At 46.1% G+C, this 22,457-nt stretch overlaps 1 protein-coding gene across 5 annotated transcripts in view; it reads left to right on the top strand.

The window, feature by feature from the left end:
• Trappc9 (trafficking protein particle complex subunit 9) overlaps positions 1-22,457 on the top strand; it is a 434,664-nt gene that overhangs the window by 281,178 nt on the left and 131,029 nt on the right. For all 5 annotated transcript variants that reach the window (XM_075959473.1, XM_075959472.1, XM_075959470.1 and 2 more), the window contains one exon: positions 5,989-6,099. In XM_075959473.1, the coding sequence (XP_075815588.1) occupies positions 5,989-6,099 (111 nt within the window). The remainder of the gene's footprint in view (positions 1-5,988; positions 6,100-22,457) is intronic.

The following is a 22,457-nucleotide window of genomic DNA, read 5'->3' as shown; positions in this document are numbered from 1 at the left end:
ATGATTATAGGGTTTTTTTCTTTCAGTTTATTTATATGATGGATTGCATTGATAGATTTTCATATGTTGAACCATCCTGGCACCTCTGGGATGAAGCTGAGTTGATCATGGAGAATGGTTTTTTTTTTTGATGTGTCCTGGATCTGGTTTGCCAGTATTTTATTGAGAATTTTTGCATCGATGTTCATGAGTGAGATTGATCTGTAATTCTCTTTCTTGGTTGAGTCTTTGTGTAGTTTTGGCATTTGGGTAACTGTAGCCTCATAAAAAGAGTTTGGCACTGTTCCTTCTGTTTCTATTATGTGGAACACTTTGAGGAGTATAGGTATTAGCTCTTCTTTGAAGTTCTGGTAGAATTCTGCACTAAAACCATAAGGTCCTGGGGTTTTTTTGTTTGGAAGGTTTTTGATGACAGCTTCTATTTACTTGCAGTTAATAGGTATATTTAAATTGTTCACCTGCTCTTGATTTGATTTTGGTATGTGGTATCTATCTAGAAAATTGTCCATTTCCTTTACCTTTTCCAATTTTGTGGAGTACAGGTTTTTATAGTATGACCTAATGATTCTCTGAATTTCCTCAGTGTTTGTTGTTATGCCCCCCCTTTTGTTTCTGGGTTGTTAATTTGGATGTTCTCTCTCTGCCTTTTGATTAGTTTGGATAAGGATTTGTCTATCTTGTTGATTTTTCTCAAAGAACCAGCTCTTTGTTTCATTGATTCTTTGTATTGTTTTCTTTGTTTCTATTTTGTTGAATAGCCCTCAATTTGATTAGTTACTGTCTTCTAATCCTCCTGGGTGAGTTTGCTTATTTTTGTTCTAGATCTTTCAGGTATGCTGTTAAGTCACTAATGTAAGCTTTCTCCATTTTCTTTATGTGGGCACTTAGTGCTATGAACTTTCCTCTTAGCACTGCTTTCATAGTGTCCCATAGGTTTGGATACGTTGTGCCTTCATTTTCATTGAATTCAAGGAAGTCTTTAATTTCTTTCTTTATTTCTTCTTTGATTTAGGGTGGTTCAATAGTTCACTGTTCAATTTTTGTGAGTTTGTAGGCCTTCTGAGAATAATATTGTTGTTAAATTCTAACTTTAATCCATGGTGATCTGATAAGATAGGGATTACTCCATTTTTGTAGCTGTGGAGGTTTGCTTTTTTACTGAGTATGTGGTCAGTTTTAGAGAAGGTTTCATGAGGTGCTGAGAAAAAGGTATATTCTTTTGTGTTTGAGTGGAATGTTCTCTAGATGTCTGTTAAGTCCATTTGATTCATGACATCATTTATTTCTCTGTTAAGCTTCTGTCTGGTTGACCTGTTCATTGGTGAGAGTGAAGTGTTGAAGTCTCCTACTATTAGTGTGTGGGGTTTAATGTGTGATTTAAGTTTTAGTAAAGTTTTTTTTTTACACATGTGGATACTCTTGTATTGGGGCATAGATGTTCAGGATTGAGACTACATTTTGATAGATTGTTCCTCTTATGAGTATAACATGTCCTTTTCCATCTCTTCTGATTGATGTTAGTTTGAAATCTCTTTTGTTAGATATTATGATATTATACCCGCTTGTTTCTTAGGTCCATTTGATTGGAAAACCTTTTCCCAACCCTTTACTCTGAGGTTGTATCTCAGATGTTGAGGTGTGTTTCTTGTAAACAGCAGAAGGCTGGATCCTGTTTTCGTATCCATTCTCTTAGCCTGTGTCTTTTTATAGGTGAATTGAGTTCATTGATATTAAGAGATATTAATGACCAGTGGTTGTTAATTCCAGTTATTTTTCAGTAGTAGGGTTTGTCTGTTTCCCCTCTTTGGGTTATGCTGGTGAAAGGTTTTCAGTTGCCTGTGTTATTGTGGGTGCAATTAGCTTCCTTAGGTTGGGGTTTTCCTCCTCGTACTTTCTGTAGGGCTGTGTTTGTGGATATGTATTGTTTAAATCTGTTTTTGTCATGGAGTACTTGTTTTCTCCATTGACGGTGATTGAAAGCTTTGCTGGATATAGTTGTCTGGGTTTACATCCATGGTCTCTAAGTGTCTGCAGCACATCTGCTCAGGACCTTCTGGCTTTATGGTTTCCATTGAGAAGTGGGGTGTAATTCTGATAGGTCTGCCTTCATATGTTACCTGACAGCTCCTTTGCAGCTCTCAATATTCTTTATTCTGTATGTTTTGTGTTTTGATTATTATATGGTGAAGGGACTTTTCTGTTGTTGTTTTTTGCTTTTTGATCCAGTCTGTTTGATGTTCTGTAAGCTTCTTGTAGGGATATCCTTCTTTAGGTTGGAAAAGTTTTCTTCTATGCTTTTGTTGAATATATTTTCTTTGCCTTTGAGCTGAACATCTTCTTCTTCTATCCTCTTATTCTTAGGTTTGGTCTTTTCATGGTATCCCAGAATTTGTTGGATTTAATGTTTTCTTTGACCAATGAGTCTATTTCCTCTATAATGTCTTCAGCACCTGAGATTCTTTTTTCTATCTCTTGTATTCTGTTGGTTATACTTGTTTCTGAAGTTCCTGTTTGTTATCCAGACTCTTCCATATCCAGAATTCCCTCGGTTTGTGGTTTTTTTTTACCTCTATTTGAGTACCCTAAGCTTTGTAGGTTGGATCACTTCCTGTCCTCCCTGTAGAAGGGGTATCTGCATAAATGTTTGAATTCTGAGGAAATGGCCACACCACACATAGCAATTTTGTGGACCTTTAAGGTCATGGTCTGAGGTAGGGATATGGTTCTCTGTGCATATAACCAGGTGTCCCAGAACTTTCCTGGAATTTCTCTACTAGAGAGTATCACCTCTTGGTCAGACCTCCAGTTCCCAGCGCTGGGACATGTTCTGGGCTGTCTTTCATTGTTATGCTTTGGACGATTTGTTCATGTCTAGTAGGCTAGATCTTTCTAACATCCTCCTCATCATTATTCTGTGTGTTCTTGACACTTTTTAAAACAAATCTATAATTTAGAATAGCACATAGAATTTACTAAAACTTTGTTGTCCCTCTTTTAATTAAGGTTCATTGAATTTATGTAGATTTGGAGAATTGTGACTTCTTCTTTTCCTCAAGCATAAAATACCCCTTTATTTATTTGACTGCTTTAGTAACTTTTCTGTCAAACATTAAAATAGGTTACATGGATGTCTTACACACATTTATTACGTTTATTCATAAATGATTTATATGCTGCATTGCATTTATAAGTCTGTATTTTTTTTTTTTGGTTTTTCGAGACAGGGTTTCTCTGTGGTTTTGGAGCCTGTCCTGGAACTAGCTCTGTAGACCAGGCTGGTCTTGAACTTACAGAGATCCGCCTGCCTTTGCCTCCTGAGTGCTGGGATTAAGGGCGTGCGCCACCACCGCCCGGCGTAAATCTGTATTCTTAAATACCTCTCCTTGTCACTATCTTCAGTTAATACATAAAAATATCACCCATAAGGTGAGCCTTTAACCTGCAATCTTTTTTTTTTTGCATCTGTTGCTTTTAACTTTATGGAAAAGATTGTTTTAATTTTTTAAACCCCTCTTCCTGTACTCTCTTCCCAGTTCAATTCTCAAGAAAGCTGAGACCCTGTCTTTCTTCCTCATCTCCCTTTCTCATCTGCTGTGTGTAGCTGACAGGCAGGGGAGACTCACATGTCCGTTAGAAGAATCAACTGATGAATCAGGGAACATGTGGCCTCTGGCAGCTTCCTCTTCCCCATTGGCCATAGTCCTAAGTCTACCACTTTCTGTGCAAGTTTATCTGTCCTCACAAGTTTGCTCTGACTCCCGTTCTTCAGGGATCATTTCCTAGGCAACCCCTCATCTTCAGAAAGGTGAATCCAGAAGAGCAAACAAAACCCAAGACTTGAGCAAGAATGAAAAAAGTAAATTCTGTGTTCCAACAGCTCATAAAGAAAACCAGCCACAGGGACATGGAAAGACACATGAGTAAATGGGATTGTGGTGGGCACAAAATGCTACCACAGACTGGGACGGGAGTTAATTTATGAGTAACAGATAGAAAACAAAGATCCGCCGATACATCATCGTGTCGACAGAAGCAATAGAAACAGTAGCTTAGATGCCCCACATAGACAGTGGCTCAGAACAGGGAGCACAGCAACGCATAGTGTATCTGTGCCACATTCCTAGGCAGCCTCTCAGGTACAGGGTTCTACAAGTGAAAACAGCCTTCTAGGCTTTAAATAAATGGCCTTACCCCCTCACCCATTAATGTTTTATGATGAAAGATTTTGCTGTGATTAAAGATTTAATCAAGTTATGACAAAGGCAGGTCTGATCTTCATTCCTGGAGTCTCCTTTGCCTAGGAGCTAAGGGAAGAGGCAGCTTCTAGGCAGCTGTCAGAACTGAGCATGCTCCAAATGCCATCGCCCCTGGGGAAGACACCCTTGCTTCCAACAGCTCCCATCAGCCAACAGGAGGATATCTTTTGAAAGCCTCTGATGCTACTTTGGTGCCGTGTGTACCAGAGATAGTGACACTGTACCTCCGCATCCCTCCCTGGAGAAGCCCAATGTGCTTGAAAAGATTGCTTTGTGATACCCCCTGGCCTCTGGACAGTGTCTGCTTCTGTGTATGTGTGAACCCTAGACACATTCCCTCTGTCCCCAGGGAGCAGAGGACAGGCAGGATCAATGGCACCTACCAACTGTGAAGGTAAACCATCTTGAGCTCAGTCTGGAGTCTCAGCCATCACCCCAGTGGTCCTCTCCCTACCGTCCTCTCCCCTACCTTCTTTCTAAGTCCTCTCCCCTGTACTATTCTCCCAGAAGTGTCAGGGCACTGAGGCAAACTCCTACATCCCTCTCTATTCCTTTGGCTTGGCTTTCCAGATCGCCAGCATAGCTCTGCCTCCTGCTTGGGGACACACCAGAGAAGTCAGATGTCTCTTAGAAGGTTTTGATTCCACACGGAGCCAGAGATGACCCTGAGAGCAGCTCTTTGTCTCTGTATCTCTCTCCCTTCGAAGACAAATGATTCATCCTCTTTCCTCAAGGCCATCACAGCTGCCCTGTGACTCTGCTCTTGCAGTGGCCATGGCCATCTCTTTTAGATCAGCCAGATCGATTTCCTGTCATATGCTTACCGTGGCACCTGGTTTTTGGGAAGCTGTGCTAGTTCTAGGCAAGCATTCAACTGTAATGGAAACAGAACTCTAGTGATCAACACCAGTGGAGCATGGGTTGTTGGTACTTCTTAAGTATTGCAGCTGTGTAGCTATTAAGTCCACAGGGAGGAGGCAGTGGGGGTGGCGCATCGCTGCTATAGGAGGTGCCTGGTTTTCCAGCTCCTTCCGGCCCCAGCTCTGCCATTCACAGCCTACGGTTGGTTCTCATCTCTGAATGGTAACTGAGCTTCACAGTCTCCCTCTCATTCCAAAGAGGAAGGAAGGGAAGCCAGGGAGGCCACAGGCAAGAAGCCTCCTCCTCTTCTATCTTCTCCTCCTCCAGGCTCTGTCACTTGGGGTCTGAGAAGCCTGTGGGTTGGGATGCTGCTGTTGGTAGTGTCCCTTGCTACAAGGAGCCTTTGGAAGTTGAGAACTCTACTTCCTACCTTGCAGGAAGCAAAGGTGTCCCAGCTCTAAAGAGGAATAATTTGGAGTCCCAGAGAATGAAGCTTACAGAGAAGTCAGCACAAATACATGGGGCCCAGTTCTTCACATTCCAACACCAGCCTTTTGCTCAGTCTCAAGACTTCCTCATTTGGACACAGCTTTATTTAGTACACTATATGCCATATGTATAGATGGTCTTAGGGGCCAGTTGCTCGCCACTGGCTAAGACTTGGGGAATTGAGCTACTTTCCAAGGTCTTTTGGTTTGTAAAGGGTTTGACAAAGTTCTAAGCACATGCCCAGAGGCCTTGGCATTATTATAAACCACATCTCTGCACATCTTCAGATAGTGGGAAGTTCCAAAGGATATAGGAAGAAAGGGCTCAGCTGCTTCTCTTTGCTATTGGAGGGTTCTAAACTTCCCTCTGTCTCTCCACACAGCACCCGGCAGTGCCACCTCCTCCTGGACGTCTTCAATTCCACAGAGCACGAGCTGACAGTCTGTGCCAGGAACAACTCTGAGCTCGTCTTGCATGCCAGTGAGTGCCAGCGGTAAGTGTCCTGCAGAAGCAGAGTAAGGCCAGGACCCAGGTGGAGAGAGCTTGGTAATGCTGGGACGATGTAGAGCCCTCACCTTACTCTCTTCTAGGCCTCCCCCTACATCAAGAGGCCATGCCTTCTAGTTCCATGGGGAGATGGAATGGTATTTTTATTTTTCAGTAGAAAGATGTATGAGGCCCCAGGTTCAGCAACAATAAATCAGCAGGCCCATGTCTTAGATCTAAACATCCCCCCATGTTTGCTCTAGATCTGTTCACATATTCCTGGCTCTGTCTTATTTTAAAGAGCAAATTCCCCTCTCCCTGTCCCCAATGGCTGACATTGTCTTATTAGTCAGCAGGGAAATGCAAATGCGAACGTCACAGGGAGAAGCTGCTGCACATTCATCAGAACAGGGGGTTGGAAAAGACATGGAGGGAGTGCTGGGGAGGAGACAAAGTGCCTGGAACCCCAGCCACTGGGGACAAAGTCACAACACTTCCTTTTAATGCCAAACATACACTTGTCCTTGGCCCTGCTGTTCCAACATTAGTTATTAAAAAAAAAAAATTCAGGGTGTGGGGCAGAGGTGGATGGCTCAGCCTTCTCTCTTAGTTAGGGTTTCTATTGCTGTGCAGAGACACCATGATCATGTAAACTCTTAGAAAGGAAAACATATAATTGGGCCTGGCTTGCAGTTTCAGAGGTTTGGTCCATTGTCTTTGAGGCAGCATGCAGGCAGACATGGTGCTGGAGAAAGAACTGAGAGTTCTATGTCTTGACCCCATATGCAGCAGAAGCAACTGTGCCACGCTGGACGTAGCTTAAACACAGGCGGCCTCAAAGCCTGCCCCCCACCATGACACACTTCCTCCAACAAAGCCACACCTCCTAACAGTGCTGCTCCCTATGGGAGCCATTTTATTTCAAACCACCACAGCATGTGTGAGGATTGGGGCTCAGATGTCTAGAACTTATGTAAAACCTGGGTACGTTTAACAGCCCGCCTGTAATTCCAGTATGCAGGAAGTAGAGCCTGACCTCTCTATACTCCTGCTGAGCTACCTAGTTCGTCAGCTGATAATATGGACTTCGGGTTCGGCAGGAGGCTTGGTCTCAATGTGGAAGATGCAGACTGATTGAAGAAAGCACCAGACATTAACCTTGAGCCACTGCCCCCACGTGTGTGTACCCACACGCATGCGGACACGCATACACACTTGCCACATGCATACATATGCAAAGCAATAGCTAGCCAAATAAGTTAAGGGGCCAGAAAGATGGTTCGGTGGTCGTGTTTTCTACAAGGGGAGGCGCACCCTGCGACAAAGCCACAGAATGCACGAAATGCAGCCTCATTCGTGGAGCCTGTTGTGTGATGGCACCTGTTGTGTGATGGCGCCATTCCTATGAAGCTCTAGAGCGAGCAAAAGCAGCCTCCAGTTAGGAGAGTCTCAACGTGGGTTTCCCCTGGCGAGGTCAGGACCGGGCTTGACCCAGAAAGGAGGAAGGTAATTTTCTGTGTGCTAATCTGATAGGGTAACTCAGTGGTGGTGTGGGTTACACAAACACCCACATCCTTTAAAATGCAGCGTAGAGTCACCTGAGATTAGAGTGTGTCAACTGTGCATCAGAAGAATGCATGGAAACCAGTGATGAGCCCTGGTTAAAAGTAAACATGCAAAGGAGCCTGGGCTTGGGGCGTGACCCCAGCAGCAGTCTGCCGTGCACAGCAAATCGCTGGAGTTAATGGACGCTCTGAGGCCAGCGGGGTGGATAGTGATGAACCAAACTGAAGTGCTGCTCACTTCAAGCTTTGTATTTGAAAAAAAAATCTCAAAAGGAAATGTTGGAATAAGTAAGCTATGGAAAGAACAATAAGCAACACCCCATCCTTCTCTTCCTCGTCAGGGTGACTCTTTGAAAGTGGTAGTACCATTCATGTCTGCATTTCTCTGCTCTTACTGTGTATACGTGTATCCCCACAACCAAGAATCGTTTTGAGAATTTATTTTTAAGTCCTATAAGTATTTGCCTGTCATGTATGTCCCTTTGAAACTTAAATAAGCATTGTGCTTTGCAGCTAAATATGAGCCCAGTCCTTTCATTTTGACTGCTATTAATATTTCATTGTGTAAATATGCCACCATCTTCATTTCTATGCTAATTCCTCACTGTGCAATGGCTTCTGGCAATTCATATTTAATGTGATTGTTAATGGCATGTATGAATGTGTGTTAGGCCCCGAAGCCCCCTCGCAGAGCAGTTTGGGTTCCAGTTTGGAGGCTGGAGAGTCAAGGCTTGGGGCCATTGCTGACCTTCCTGTGAGAGGAGCCTGAAATGCTCCTAGGATCACCTTGTCCTCCCTCGGATGGGACTTGCCACCTGGGTGTGCTGGGGCCTCTGCACTCTTCCTGCCTATGCCAGAGGCTAAGCAAATGCCCTTTCTCCAGCTTCCAGGGAGGAAGAAGGCTGAATATTTCTGAAAGTGTGGGTGCTGCCTACTGCCTTCCCCCTCAATTGTGTGGCAAAACGTCTGCCATCTGTCCTGTCTGCATGTTTTCATGTAGCCCATGATCTGAGAGAAGATAAATCTGGTCTTTTTGTGACACCAGTATAAAACAGTTTCAAGAAATTATAAATCGCTAAGCGTGTCCTGTGGCGAAGGTGTAAATCGTTCTTGGCAACGCGGGCTATGTGATATTAACGACTCGAGTCATAGATAATTGCAGTTTGGTTTTATGCTTTGGGCTTCTTCTTCATGCAGCTTTTTGCCTAAGTTCTCATCTCTGAGTGTTAGCTCGTACCTTATTTTATTCATTCACAAAAAACAAGTATTGACACTTTGAGAAGAGACTGTGTGGTGAACCCTACACCACTCCATGAATGGCAAGACAATAAGTTATGACCCACACTGAGCTGGGGAGAACAAATGGAGGATGGTGGCGTGTCTAGCCAGCCAGGGTCCCTTCATGTGCTCCAAGGAAGAGCTGTGTCTTTAAATTATTTTTCTCTTCTCCCATTTTACCATAAGAGACTAACAGAAGCTCAGCTGTACCTTGCTTAGATGTTTCATTTCTTACTCTCTTGTTACTGGAACCAAATACCTGGTGAGAAACTATTTAAGGGAGGAAGGCCTTTATTTTTTTTTGGCTCACAGTTTGAAGGTGTACAGTTCATCATGATATGGAAAGCGGGGGCAGCAGGAGCTTGAGACAGCTGATTGTATATGCTTCATGGTCAGGAAGCAGACAAGAAATGAGGCTAGCTTCAAAACCTCAAGGCCCTCCCACAATGACTCACTTGCTCCAGTGAGGCATTAGTACCTGACAGTTCCATAACCTTCTACAACAGAGAGGGACTGAACGTTCACACACATGAGCCTATGGGAGACATTTTATGTTCAAATCCCAGTAAATGTTTTCCTCAACCGGTACCCTATCTTGCTATTCACAAGCTGTACCTCCATGGCAGGCCATGTTCTTCACCAGCTCACACCCAGTGGGTCTTACGTGTCTACCCTGTGTCTGCTCGCTTGAGGCTTCTTCAGAACAGTGTTGCATGATGCGTCTGTGTCTGAGAAGACTGGGACTTTCATCCTTGCTCTCCCCTTGTCTCCCCAGTCCCTACAGTAGCTGCCCTTGGGAGTTCATTGGGGGCCATGTTAGTCCTTTTTGGGTGGCACACCTAGAACCCCACTAGTGTAGGCCAGCCCTCAGTCCCAAAGCTGCCTCCACCATTGTATGTCTTAGTTAAGTAGCTGCCTGCTCTTAATGCCCATTTTCCATCTTAGTACCCAGTGGGGTACTCTCATGGCACCACAGCAGATTTAGCTTGAGCCTCTTGGTTCTGGATGCTGGAAGCTGGGCATCGAAGCACCAGCTTATCCAATATCTGATGAGGGCCATATTCTCGTCTGTAGACAGCTTCTCCCTGTGCTTCACGCAGTGATGGAGATGAGAGGGTCTTTCTTCACCCCTTTAGAAATAGTCCACCAGTCTTACTTAGGAGATCTCTCTCTCCTCTCAAGACCTCCTCACCTCCCAAAGTCTCCACTTGCTAATTTCGTCACTTTGGGGGCAAGGTGAAGAGATCAATCTATGAGTTTGGGAGGGTGTGCACATTTAGTTCATATGAGAATATGTCAGATGAGCAGATGTTAGTGAGGACCAGAGAGCAGGGGTCGAGGGGGACAGCCCAGGCTGGAGAGCCAACATGATGTGGAAGTGCGTGTGCCACACATTCCGATGCAGAGAAAAATGTGAAATACTTGTTCTTAAATTGAGGGTGGTGAGCGTTGGAAAGTCAGAAATGTCTCTCTCGACTCTGCTGCTTAGAGAGGTCTTCTTAACCTGATCATGGAAGGAGGTCATTGTGTCAAGTGGTTGGACAGCGTATTATTCTACCTTCCTAGTCTCCTCTTTGGACATCGGTGACTCATCTCTGAGCCCGTGTTTCTCAGTGACTGCCTGATGCCTTCATTCTGCAATGAAGGGCTGCCATGTAATTTGACTTTTGTCCAAGGTGATTTATGCTGCTGGGTCGCAGTTCTTGTTCCCAGACTCCATGCTGTGGTCACTGCATTGCTATTGCAGTCTCCAGGACTGTGTTAATTTCTGCGTTTATTCCTACTGTGGCATCATCCTAGCTTCCACTTCACATTTACTTTTCAATTTCATGTTCAAACTCTCCAAAATTTTTTACTTGGCCAAATATCCCATCTTGTTGCTCGCAGTCTCTACCCTCACAAGCTGAGGTTCTTTAGTCTGTGTAGCAGTTATCAGATGGGCATTTTCCCATGGGTAGGGGTCAGATCTTGTCTAGAGTGTCAGGACATTGACTGGATCTAGCCTCATCTACTGACTTGTGGCATGAGATGCACACAGTAGCTCAGGCTGCCACCTGTAGTACTGGGCACCCCTCCCCACTCAGCTTCAAAAGATACCCAAAGACAAGAGAAGGGGCTCCCAGTGAAGAATTAACATCATCTTTCTTAAAAAAAATATAACATTGCCATCAGCAAATATGCTATTAAATTGAGATATGATAATTATTGTGGATTTTTTGTTTAATTATTAGACCATTAAAATTAAATTTCACAAGAACCTTCTTTAATGCATAAATATCTTTATAATGTATGATAATAGATACTACCTCATTACATGCTTCAAGATACAGGCCTTTGCCTACCCCTCCCTCTGTCCTCAGTCTTGCTAGTGTTCCTACATAGATTATAGGCTCTGCAGAGTCCCACAGGTTGTTACAGCTTGGGTACCTGGATCTTCTTCATGCAGATACTGACACTGTAACCTCTGGGCAGTTCTGCCTCCTGGGATTACACTGGGGTGTCAGAGTGCTGTTTACCTCAGCCTAGAACTGCCCAGATCTCCTATATCTACCCCACCATTTACTTTATTTCTTATTCCTTTACTCTTGGTCCTTAAAATGCTCCAAAAAAAAAAAAAACCCATGAGCATCAAAGCAATACTTAATCGTGTGATGCCCATTCTCCTGCAAGCTCTCGTTGAGTATTATCTAGAATATTTGACCTTTTTCTCGACCCCTTGGCTCTGCATTCCCTTCTGCAATATTTCTGAGTTACAGGAGAGGTGTTTTTATTTTCTACATTCTTAGTTTTTCAATTTGAAAGGAGAATGGGAGATTTTTCCAGAGGTGAAGTTTCTAGAAATAAGAGGGGGCAGTGTGTACCAGCTTCTTTGTGCTGATGCATAGAGAGAGGCTGTTTTCCATCATGAGTCTTTCAAAGGGCCCAGCTTGGGCCCCTGCCCAGCATCCCCTCTGTTACCCCATGCTGTTGTCCTGACAGCTAGGTGCTTATGGTTTTGCTGATGGGAACCCAGATCCCTCTGGAGACAGTGGGGACCCCTAAGCTCAGAGATGGAGATGTCAGAGTTCAGCCGCTACAAGCCATGGAATTAGGAGGCCAATGCCTTGGGAGACACAGCTATTTGCTGACTTGGGTGCCAGGGGCAATTGTTTTCTTTTGTTGCTCTGGGTTGGATCCCTGATATTCTGTGAACCATGAGTAGTAGTAGACACTTGGAATCCCAACACTCAGAAGGTAGAGGTAGGTAGATTAGAAGTTCATGGCTATTTTTAGCTCCATATTGAATCTGAGGCCAGTCTGAGATATAGGAGGCCCTTTCTCACAAGGAAGATCAAAGCCCCAACAACAAAACCATCTTCCTCATGGAGGCTTCAGATGTATGCACAAGGTATGTACACAATGGTTCATCCTGTCTTTATCACTGTGTGCTGCTCACCTGTTTCTGCGAGCTCAGTGCTTTTTGTCATTTCTGTTCCATTCACTTCCCTACATCCTGTTTGATCTGTGAACATTTTTGTATTTAATCATAGCCTGAGTGGGTGCAGTGTCATGTTTTCAAATGAATATTTCCTCATTATCATTGAATACATTGTCACTTGAGATTTTTAGTTGTCTCCATGTGGTGTTTTATGACATTTCTTTAAATCAAAATTCAAGAAATGGATATCTCTCAAATCCATTTTTAACCTGCATGTTTCCTATTTGTCTCTTTTGAGTTTTCCATAGAGGAGGCCAATCCCATGGCTGGGAGCTCTGGCAGCTGTGGCCCTTATTCCTTGGGCATTCCTTTTTTCTTTGTTCCTCCCTAAGGAAATAGCCGCTCCCAGCTCCATCAGTCATCTTTTCATAGGTCCTATATGACTGCTGGAAGGTGTCAGCATCCTGGACGTGTCTGTTTCTGTTTTTGCCTCACACAGCTTTCTTCCTTACGATATTAGGAGCTTCAGTTGCACTGGGCTGAGGCATAGCCCAGTCTATGGTGTGTGCTCACACAGGTTGTGTCCTGAGTAAGTTACACGGCCAGTAGCACCCCTCTAGCATCTTGCTCTGCTGCCGCACCTGGGCATGTGGGGCTTGGAGGAAAGGACGCTTTTGTTCACACGGATGTGTTATTTGGTTTGCATCAGGCAGCCTGTGTATCCTGCAGACCAGGGACACCCTCTGAGTGTGGGATCTGCATGCTCACAGGTGTCATGGGCTCCTGTCAAGTTTGGGCAAAGCCATTAGAACGCAGTGTGCTATGCAGCACAGTTCCTGATGTGGAGTTGTGGGCTTATCCCAATTTCAAGCTACATGGATGGCAGTGGCATGTAGACCTGGGCATCTTTTTTTTTCATCATGCCCAATGCCCTTCAGACCAGGAACAGATCTCAAATCCTACAGTCTACTGGAGAAGGAAGAAAGGGAGGACGGATGCTGATGGAATCTTCCAGTTGGAATGGTCTGAAGCTATTCTTGCTAGTACTAGTCGTGAGCTTGCCTGTGTCCACCGGCAGAAGCCAGCCTCTGCCTGGTTCTCTGGGGAATTGGTCTCCTGGGAGACATCCTGGGGTTTGTCAGCAGACTGTTTATGGCCCCGAAAAATCGCTGCGTGTGTCCTTGGCTGGTGGCTTACACAACATTTTTCACATAATGAAAGAAATACTTCACAGTTGCAAACTGGCTGGGAAGTTGGCTAACAAGGCGGTGTCACAGAGCAAAGTGCTTGCCTATTGGAACTGTTGGTGACAGAACCAGAGCGAAATGAGGCTGACATAATGGAGTCATTTACTTTGTGTTAGTTCCGAAAGTCTCCAAGAAGTTACATTAACTCAGAAGACCTATTAGCCACTGGAACCCGCCCAAGACAGAAGCAGTGAAGCCAGCCACGTGCAAAGCGAGATTATTTTGGCTTCCAGAACTTGGTGCTCAGTGCCTGCCAGCATGGGAGCAGACCTGCTCCACAACTTTCTGTACTGGCCACTTGCTGACTCCTTGGTACTTGGTACATCCACATTTATAGCTTGTTAGTCCTGCGACTTCCATGATCCTTTTTACAACACCCCTGTTGACTCCTGAGGAAACTGAGGCCCAGTGAGATGAAGTGTGGGTCCCATTGGCACGCAGGTCCGTGTTTACATCTACTGATTCACTCCTACAGAGAGTCCTGTTGAATTTGCTCCCTTGTGAATCAGGGTCCCACCAGGAGCCAGGCCCTGTGCTAGGCACTGGGTATATAGGTATTGAGAATACAATGGATCTGAGTAGGTCATACCCACCAATGAGCCTGGGAACTGCTGTCACCAGGAAAGGGGTCCACATGCTAAGTGAGAGGTTACGTACTAGACACCTCTCTGCCTTCCTGAACCGAGTGGCTGAGCAGTAGAGCAGGCCTCAGGCCAACCTGGGCCTAGTACCAAGTACTGAGTACCAAGGAGTCAGCAAGTGGCCAGTATGGAAATTTGTGGGGCAGGCCTGCCCCAGTGCTGGCAGGCACTGAGAACATCAAGCTCGAAGCCAAAATAAGCTCGCCTCGCACGTGGCTGGTTTTACTGCTTCTGTCTTGGGCGGGTTCCAGTGGCTAATAGGTCTTCTGAGTTAATGCAACTTCTTGGAGACTTTTGGAACTAACACAAATGAAATGTCTCCACTCTGCCAGTAGCTGTATTGGGCATGTGCTGTGCACAGGTGTTCAGGGGGTAGGCAGGTGTACTTATACACACCACATGTGCACATACACACTGAGGTGTCCCTCTTCCTGGCTCATGGTTTGCCCCCATGCAGCACTGCTGCTGATATAATCTCTGTTCAAGACTCACAGAAGGAGCAATGAGCCCAGAGCTCCCGAGCACTGACTGGGGTCCTCTGCCCCCTGTGCACACTGTGCTCCGACCTCCTGAATACCTGTGCTACCTGTGAAGTGTGGGGATGCGGCAGCACACATCTTGTGGGGCTGATGGGGTAGGGGTTGTGTATCTGACACAGGGCCTGTTTAGAGTTTGGGAGCTCATCCATGAGCAGTGGTTACTTCCTGCCTTGGGTCTGTCTTAGAGCATTCCCCTGTGTTGGCAATTCTGGAGAAAGGGAACCCTAGCCGATGAGGTTTGGTCATGTCTGCTCGAAGCATAGGTGACTGGATGTCCGTGTTAATATTTAGCAAATGTCTGCTGAGTCCTGCTGTCCTCCTGGCCTTGACCTGCTGGATTTCAGGGCTACTTGAATTCCAAGGAAGACCAGCGTTTGTGTGTACCCCCTACCCTGGACATGCCTGCATTTAGGGATTGTTAAGGAGCAGCAGACTCATCTTGAGAAGATGAGCAGGCAGCCGTGTGGCAAAGGCAATGGATGTCTTGGGGTATCACATTTAAACAGAGCATACACAGGCACCGCTGTGTGTGTATAAAAGGCAAAGCCAACGTGCACATCGTTTACCTCTTTCCCTCCACTGTTTCTAGTTACTGTTCCATAGCGAAGGAGAAGAACGGAGAAGCGATGCCGCATGTTGCAGTGTGGTGCTGTAGTGTTGGAGGAGGGTGTTCTTTCTGGAGCATATGACTCCTCCGGCCATAGCTAGTGCAGGAAAACAGCTCAGTCTGCTCTCAAGAAGGTATATCACAGAACCAGAAATGGACTGACAGTTTAGACACCCAACCTATGCTAGGCCTGCTCTCCCTGCCACCCAGAAAGACAGGCTAAGAAAGTTAAACAGCCATGCGCAATAGGCTGTTCTTCAAGAGCCATTCATTACTGGCTGGGTCCCCTCCCCCCGCCACATCCTTCACTGTTGCAGAAACAAATGTGTCTAATGGGGACAGAGGACAGGCCTCATTGGGAAGGGGCTCGGGTATCTGAGTGACATCCCTCTTCCTGTCAGACTGAGGTGTTAGGGCACTAGAGGCACCCCGTGCTTCCCACTATGATGCCCCAGAAACCTGGCCAGTTGACATTTAATGTAGACCATGTGGTACTAGTCTTTCTTTTCTATGGTTATGAGACATGGCAATGCCTGTGTCCAGGATGATGGTTCTTAACCTGTGGATAGCTCAATCAGTTATCCTGCATATCAGGTATTTACATTACAATTCAATAACAGTAGCAAAATTACGGTTATGAAGTAGCAACAGAATAATTTTACAGTTGAGGTGTCACCACAACATGGCAGACTGTATTAAAGGGTCACAGCGTTAGGAAGGCTGAGAACCACTGCTCTAGGAGAGGTGATCAAGTCAGGTTCCTTCTTTATGTCCCTGAGTCCTCACCTCTAAGCAGCGGCTGGGAGGAGGCATTTGACTCTCTTGGCCAGAGTGTCAAGCCTCTTCTTGACTGTGTGGAAGCATTCACTGTAGAATGGGGGCATTCCTTCAAAGCTGACAGGTCCCAGGGCTCTCCCCCTTCCAAAGCACATGGCAATGCATGCTGCGCAGGCTCCCAGGCATCAGCCTGCTTTGCTTCTTCGCTGTGCAACAGCGATTATACTAAAGGATATTATTTTATCTCCCATTAGCCATCCCTTGCAAGCCTGTTCCCCATGCAGTGCACAGCTTGCTCTCTGTGACTAAAAGGTAATTGTGTTGTTTGTGTTTGCGCTCAGTGTTTGGGAGGCCTCTGGAGCAGGGAAGCAGGGTTCAAGGCTGATGAAGGCTAATGGACAGTCTGATGGGGGAGAGGTTAGTAAACCGTGTGAGCTGTGGGCTCCTGAGGACCAGGTGTGAAGCCTTTGCCTTACAAACCTTTCTTTGTTCTTGGTCCAGCTCTTTCTGCTCCATGGCATCTCAGGGCCACTTTCAGCTACAGTTCTTCAGCTCTGTGCCCTGATTCCTTCTACCCCTACCTGAGAGAGGTATGCAGGTGGAGTCTGTGCAGAGGGTGCCAGTGGGGTGGCTGGAAGCCATGAAACTGCTAGGTCCTTGGGATCTTCCTGGACAAAGACAAGTTTTCAAGGGCTCTGAGTGTGGGGAGCTAATGCCTCTGAGAGGAGAACCCGGCCATTAATGCACATTCTAGAATGTACATAGGTTATGACTACTCTCCCTATTGAACAATCATGTCTGAACATGCAGGATCTCAGGTCTCCCTCTGAAGGAGCCATGTTTTTTTCCTGGTAGCTAGAAGTAGACCCCGGGCTAGAGGATTAGCGCAGGCCAGGATAACAGAGGGTTACAGCTGCCTGGATGATGTAGAGTTGACACAGCCAGGGAGCCAGGGACAGCTTGGCACGTCCCCTGCCCTGCGGAGTCTGTGTCAGCATTTTCCATGGGATAAATGAACTACAGTTTGGTTCATCTTTGCACAGCAATTCCTTTCCTGCCTGCATTGACTGATCTTCTCAAGAGCATGCATTAATAACTGGGGTCAGAGGCCCTTGATAGAAATGTTTAGTATTTTTAAGGAAATTAAAATGTAGCCTAGATCAAAAATTGCTTCTCCTCAAGTTTACTGAGCGCACCAGGTTGTGCCTATTCTGGCTTGATTTCATTTCTTAAGAAACCGTTCATGATCCTTTTGCAGATTCGGTCCTGCACATTTTTAGCAAGTTTCTCAAATGTGCCCCTGAAACATGAGGGCCTTGAGAAAGGCAGAAGAGCTGACAGAAACAGGGCATGGGGATTCCTCAATCAGGACTATTGTGTCTTCTCCAAGCACGTGTTCTCTTTTTGTCTCGCGTTTCTGAGTTTTTCCGTCCCCCCCCCTCTCTCTCTGTGAGATATTAAGAACCAGGTTCTGTGATGCCATGGTAGAATCAGATGTGAACTGGTCCCATGTACCATATATGTATAGTGTATCACATCTGCCTGTTCTCCCTTGTTCTCTGCTCTACTCCAGATAGATAGCCTTTCATTGAGGACGTTGCTGGGCTCCAGAGATGGTGCCTTCTTCTGTGTCTTCCATGTCCGATACCTCCCTTGTCACTCTTCCCGCATGCTCTTGCCAGTCATAAGTGTGTGTCTTCTTTTCTCTTTCCTTAGTTCCAGATGTCGGGGCAAATGGCTAACAAGGGCGGGAGGCACAATAACTCTACCAGCGTCCTAGATGCACAAACTGTCATCTCAGAGCCTGTGGCTTTGCTCTTTTCGTGGCAGAGTGGAGTTTGCAGGTGTATCAAATGAAGGATGCCGAGTTGTGGTGGAAACCCTAGATTATCCAGGGGTGCCCAAACTGACCACAGGGGCCCTCATAAGGGGAGGAGAGGACATAGGGTGGATGTGGAGAGACAGGCGTGAAGAAGAATGGTGATTGGACCCTCAGCCCAAAAATATGGATGGCTTCTAGAAGCTGCAGAACTAAGAAAGTAAATGTTTACCCAAGAGTGTACAGGAAAAAAAAACACCATCTTTTTTGGCTCCTTTGCAGACCTCTGGGGCAATAAGATGTTATGTATACATGCTTTTAAGTTATTAAGCTGGTAGTCATTTTTTTTAAATAGTAATGACTAAGAGGCAGAGGATGTGAGGTGCACCAGGGAGTACCTGGAGACACCAGGGAGGGCTCTGTCCTGCTCAAACACCTCTCAGGTGTCTGTGCTGGCCTCCTGCTCTCACTCAACTTGGTGCTCTCATCTTCCAAGTATGGATAACTACCCTGCCCTCCCCTCACACCCCTACCTCAGAGCAGCTGACTGATGAGGTTTAGAGAAGAGGTGGCACTTGGTACCACAACAGTGATTTAAAGCTTGAGTTCTTGTCGTGCTAATGTGCTATCTATTGTTTAAAGCCACCTGGGCTGAAGTTGATAACCAAAGGCCCACAAGTTCAGACTTCAGAAGCCGCTGCCACGTTCCTTCTGTTTTCGCTGGTCCCATGTTTGGTCTGGAGTCTCAGTCTCAGCACTTCATCTTAGGACCACAGGAGTGCGCATCTGCAGATGTGTGTGGGGGTTGCCCACTCCAGCATGCCCAGAGAGTGGAGGTGAGGCCTCTGCCCTCATGCCTTCCCTCACACCCAACCACACACCCATCTTCCTGGTGATGGTCTTAATCTTTGCAGGTGGCCCTTGCCATTACATATACCCTTAGCACCTTTATATACAGGGACATAGAAGCTTCTAGATGTCAAACTTCCCCCCACCCCCCACGGATCAGAGAGTTGGTGCTAACTCTAGCCTGAGCCTGTGGTATAAACTCTGGGGTTTCCAGCTCCCTTTTATGCTTACAGTGATGGATGCATTCATATGTTTTGGGGCAGCGTGCATAGAAACTGGATTTTCTGAACCCAATGCTCTCACACAACTTAAATATCATTGTCTTAAATCATAAGGAAGTGATTTTTCTGCCCCATAATACTTGTACTAGGCACATGGGATCCCCTTATTCTGAGAGGACACGTCACTTGAGGTGCCACAGGCAGCAGCAGACTTTGGGGGAAGTAGCTTGTCTGTTACAGTGTTTCCTTATGTAGCCAGTCACTCTTTGGCAGTGTATACTGAGTCCACCGCTCCAGTGCTGTGGACTCAGCGATTAGTGGGAGGTAGGTCTCTGTTCCTTGTGCTATGCACATTCCTGGTGGATACTAGTCCACTCACATACACCTGAAGATGGAAAGTGCTTGGAGGATGAAGGAGGAGTGGGGAGTATTGTTCAGAGCTGCCATATAGCATTTGTTCAGTACCATCTGGATAGCAAGCGCTTGTATAGGATTATTGATGGTGTAGGCACTAGGTTCAGAAATGGGGCTTCTAGCCCAGGTCCTGGCTTCCAAGCCTGTACACTTCCTTTACGTCATAGCTCCTGGACCTACTGTTTGCTCTCTGTGACTGGGCACAGAGCCAAATGAAGGCAACTTTGGGGACATTGTTTAGGGCTCGCTCCTTTCCTGCTACTTCTTTGTCTCTAGGTAGATGTGACCCGTGGATGTCCAGAAGACTAGGAGAGGGTGGATGCCTCATTTAACTGAGGGCGAGGCAATGCATTCTCCCCAGGGCCTCCGGTCACCTCAGCCTTTCAATGCTCCACATTAATGCCCAGTCTTCTGTGTGGATAAACACACTTTCTTCACTCACCACAAGGCCACCTAGCTACATCCAGCACATAGCCTTGAAGGCTCGGTGCTAGAGAGCAATTCCCTCCTGGGACTCAGTCTTCATGAAAATATTTGAAACCTCAGATCAAGTCCTGGACTCGGGGATGCTTGTCCCCACATTGTTTCTAACACACAAACACCCGAACCGTCTGACAATGGGGCATGATTAGTAAATTGTGGGACATTTGTATAGTTGACTGTTAGACACCTTTCAAGAAATTGTGCTTTTAAAGAATTGGTAACGTTGAGCCGTGTGTCCTGAGTTCTGGCCATTAGCAGACTTTCTGTTCCACCACTGCCTCAGTCTCCCTACCCCCCAACAGCAGGTGCCACTCGCATTCCCACAGAGCAGTGGTTTGTAACCTGTGGGTCATGACCTCTTTTGGGGGGTCACATGACAGGTATTTACATTATGATTTATAGCAGTAGCAAAATTATGTAGCATGAATAAAAACCCAGAGACAGATATTGGGGTTCAGACTGAAAACCAGAAAAACAAAGCAGCCAAGCCACTAGAGAAGTCTTACCTCTGCCAAGGCTGGGCGAGCACAGACAGACTCTCTCCTCTCATTTTATATTCCCTCTAGTGCTGGGATTAAAGGCGTGTGACTCCCTAGTACTGGGATTAAAGGTATGAGCCACTACCACCCGGATTTGTTTGTGCATTGATCTTGTGTAGCCCAAGGTGGCCTTGAACTCACAGAGACCCACCTGCCTCTGTCTCCCAAATCCTGGGATTAAAGGTGTGTGCCACCGCTCACCTGTAGTGGCTTAGCTTTGCCCTTCTGATATTCAGGCAAACTTTATTTATTAAAACATAAATAAAATGTCACCATAAAATTACAGTTATGAAGTAACAACAAAAATCATTTTTATGGCTGGGGGTCACCACAGCGTGGGGAATTGTATAAAAGGGCCACAGCATTAGGAAGGCTGACAGCCATTGCCGCAAAGGCTGATGGAACTGTAGCTTGTTTCCGAGAATCAGGCTCACGGGAGCATCCATGTCAAGACCAGGCCTCAGCCTCACCTTCGAACATAAATGTTCACAGCTTAATGCATGGAATAGGCAGTCTACAAAATGGCATTTGAAATAAGATACCAGCTTCATAAAAATGAGCTGACACGAATAACGGATGTGCCTATGCAAGTGACTGGACGTATGTAAAACTGCAGCCATGGGGGCTAGGTTTCATGGGTAAATGTTTTTTTTTTTGGTGTTAGGTGTTTTCTTTTGTGTGTACTACACTGAAGGCCTTATGACTTGACACAGACACAACTTGTGTTACCAAGTCGTGTTTAATTTTCAAAGCACCACCATGGCCCCTTTACCCACCGTCATGGTCTGGTGTGTTTGGTTTGCTGGCTTTGTCTGTGATAGATTTGAACCTGACGCTTGCCCATTTCAACTTGGTTTTCACCACCGACCAAGGCACATTCGGTGTTGTCTGAGCTCCAGGGGCACCATTTTGGGCAGCTAGTCCTCTGCTTGGGTCCTTTGGATGTGAGGATTGCAGAGTTCTCATTGTGGGTGTTGGAGTGAAGCCAGACCTGTGAAGAGAAGCTCGCCGGAGGGAGACTGCTGCTTGTCCTCGTGCTGGCCATCCTGGGTCTGAGTCTTCACTCACTCATGTCTGCTCGTGCTGAGCCCTCCTCAGCGATCCATAGCAAGGGTAAGGGTGTCTGTAACCAGCTCCATAGGACAGGATCATGTATGGGGTCACTCATGTCGTTGGCATTACTCTGGCTCTTACTTTTTTTGAGATAAGGTTTCATAGTGCACCTCAGGCTGGCCTAGAACTCTGGGAGTCTCCTATCTCAGCCTCCCAATGCTGAAATTACACTATCGGCTGTCTGTACACAACCTGCATCATCTGGTGAGTGCTCTGCCTCGCTTCTCTCCACTCCTGGTTTCTGCCAGACCAGCCTGAAGGGACCTCTGCTTCTGCTCTTCTGTTCAACATTACCCCTAAGTTTAGTGTCCCTGATGCTTGATGCTGTCCTAGGCTGTCCTCTGGAACTGGCCCTGTTGCCTCGTTTTGTTCCTGAGACCTACTGGATCCCAGTAGTCTCTGTGAAGTAGATCTCCTGTTGACCCCCACCTCTGACTGACTCCAGAGTTTGTCTTGTCTCTGAAACACACCTCATCTGCTTGCTTGCATTTATCTGAAAACAGGAATAACTCCCACGCTGCAGCGTCGAAGGTAGCATGCTGTCCACTGGAGAAATCTTTGGAAACTGCCTCCCGAAGCTCAGCATTAGCTCTTGTACTCCCTCCCCCAAGAACAGTCTCTTTCCCCAGGCTATCTCTGTCCTGGGAAGCCTCAAAGACAGTCGCTTCCATGTGTCCTTGATCATGGCAACTTCTACACCATGCTGTTTCCATGGCAACTTTCACAGCCCGGGCTGGTCCAAGTTTCTATGGACAGAGGCAGTTGTTGCTGTTGGGACTAATCAGAGCTAAGCTATTTTTAGTTCCCATGAGGAGAATCTGTCTTCAAAGTATCACAGAATAAGCTGCATCTTTG

Source organism: Microtus pennsylvanicus, chromosome 2 (genome assembly GCF_037038515.1).
Source record: "Microtus pennsylvanicus isolate mMicPen1 chromosome 2, mMicPen1.hap1, whole genome shotgun sequence".
NCBI lineage: Eukaryota > Metazoa > Chordata > Mammalia > Rodentia > Cricetidae > Microtus > Microtus pennsylvanicus.
The sequence above is the reverse complement of the archived record's forward strand: the minus strand, read 5'-3'. Positions and strand labels throughout refer to the sequence as shown.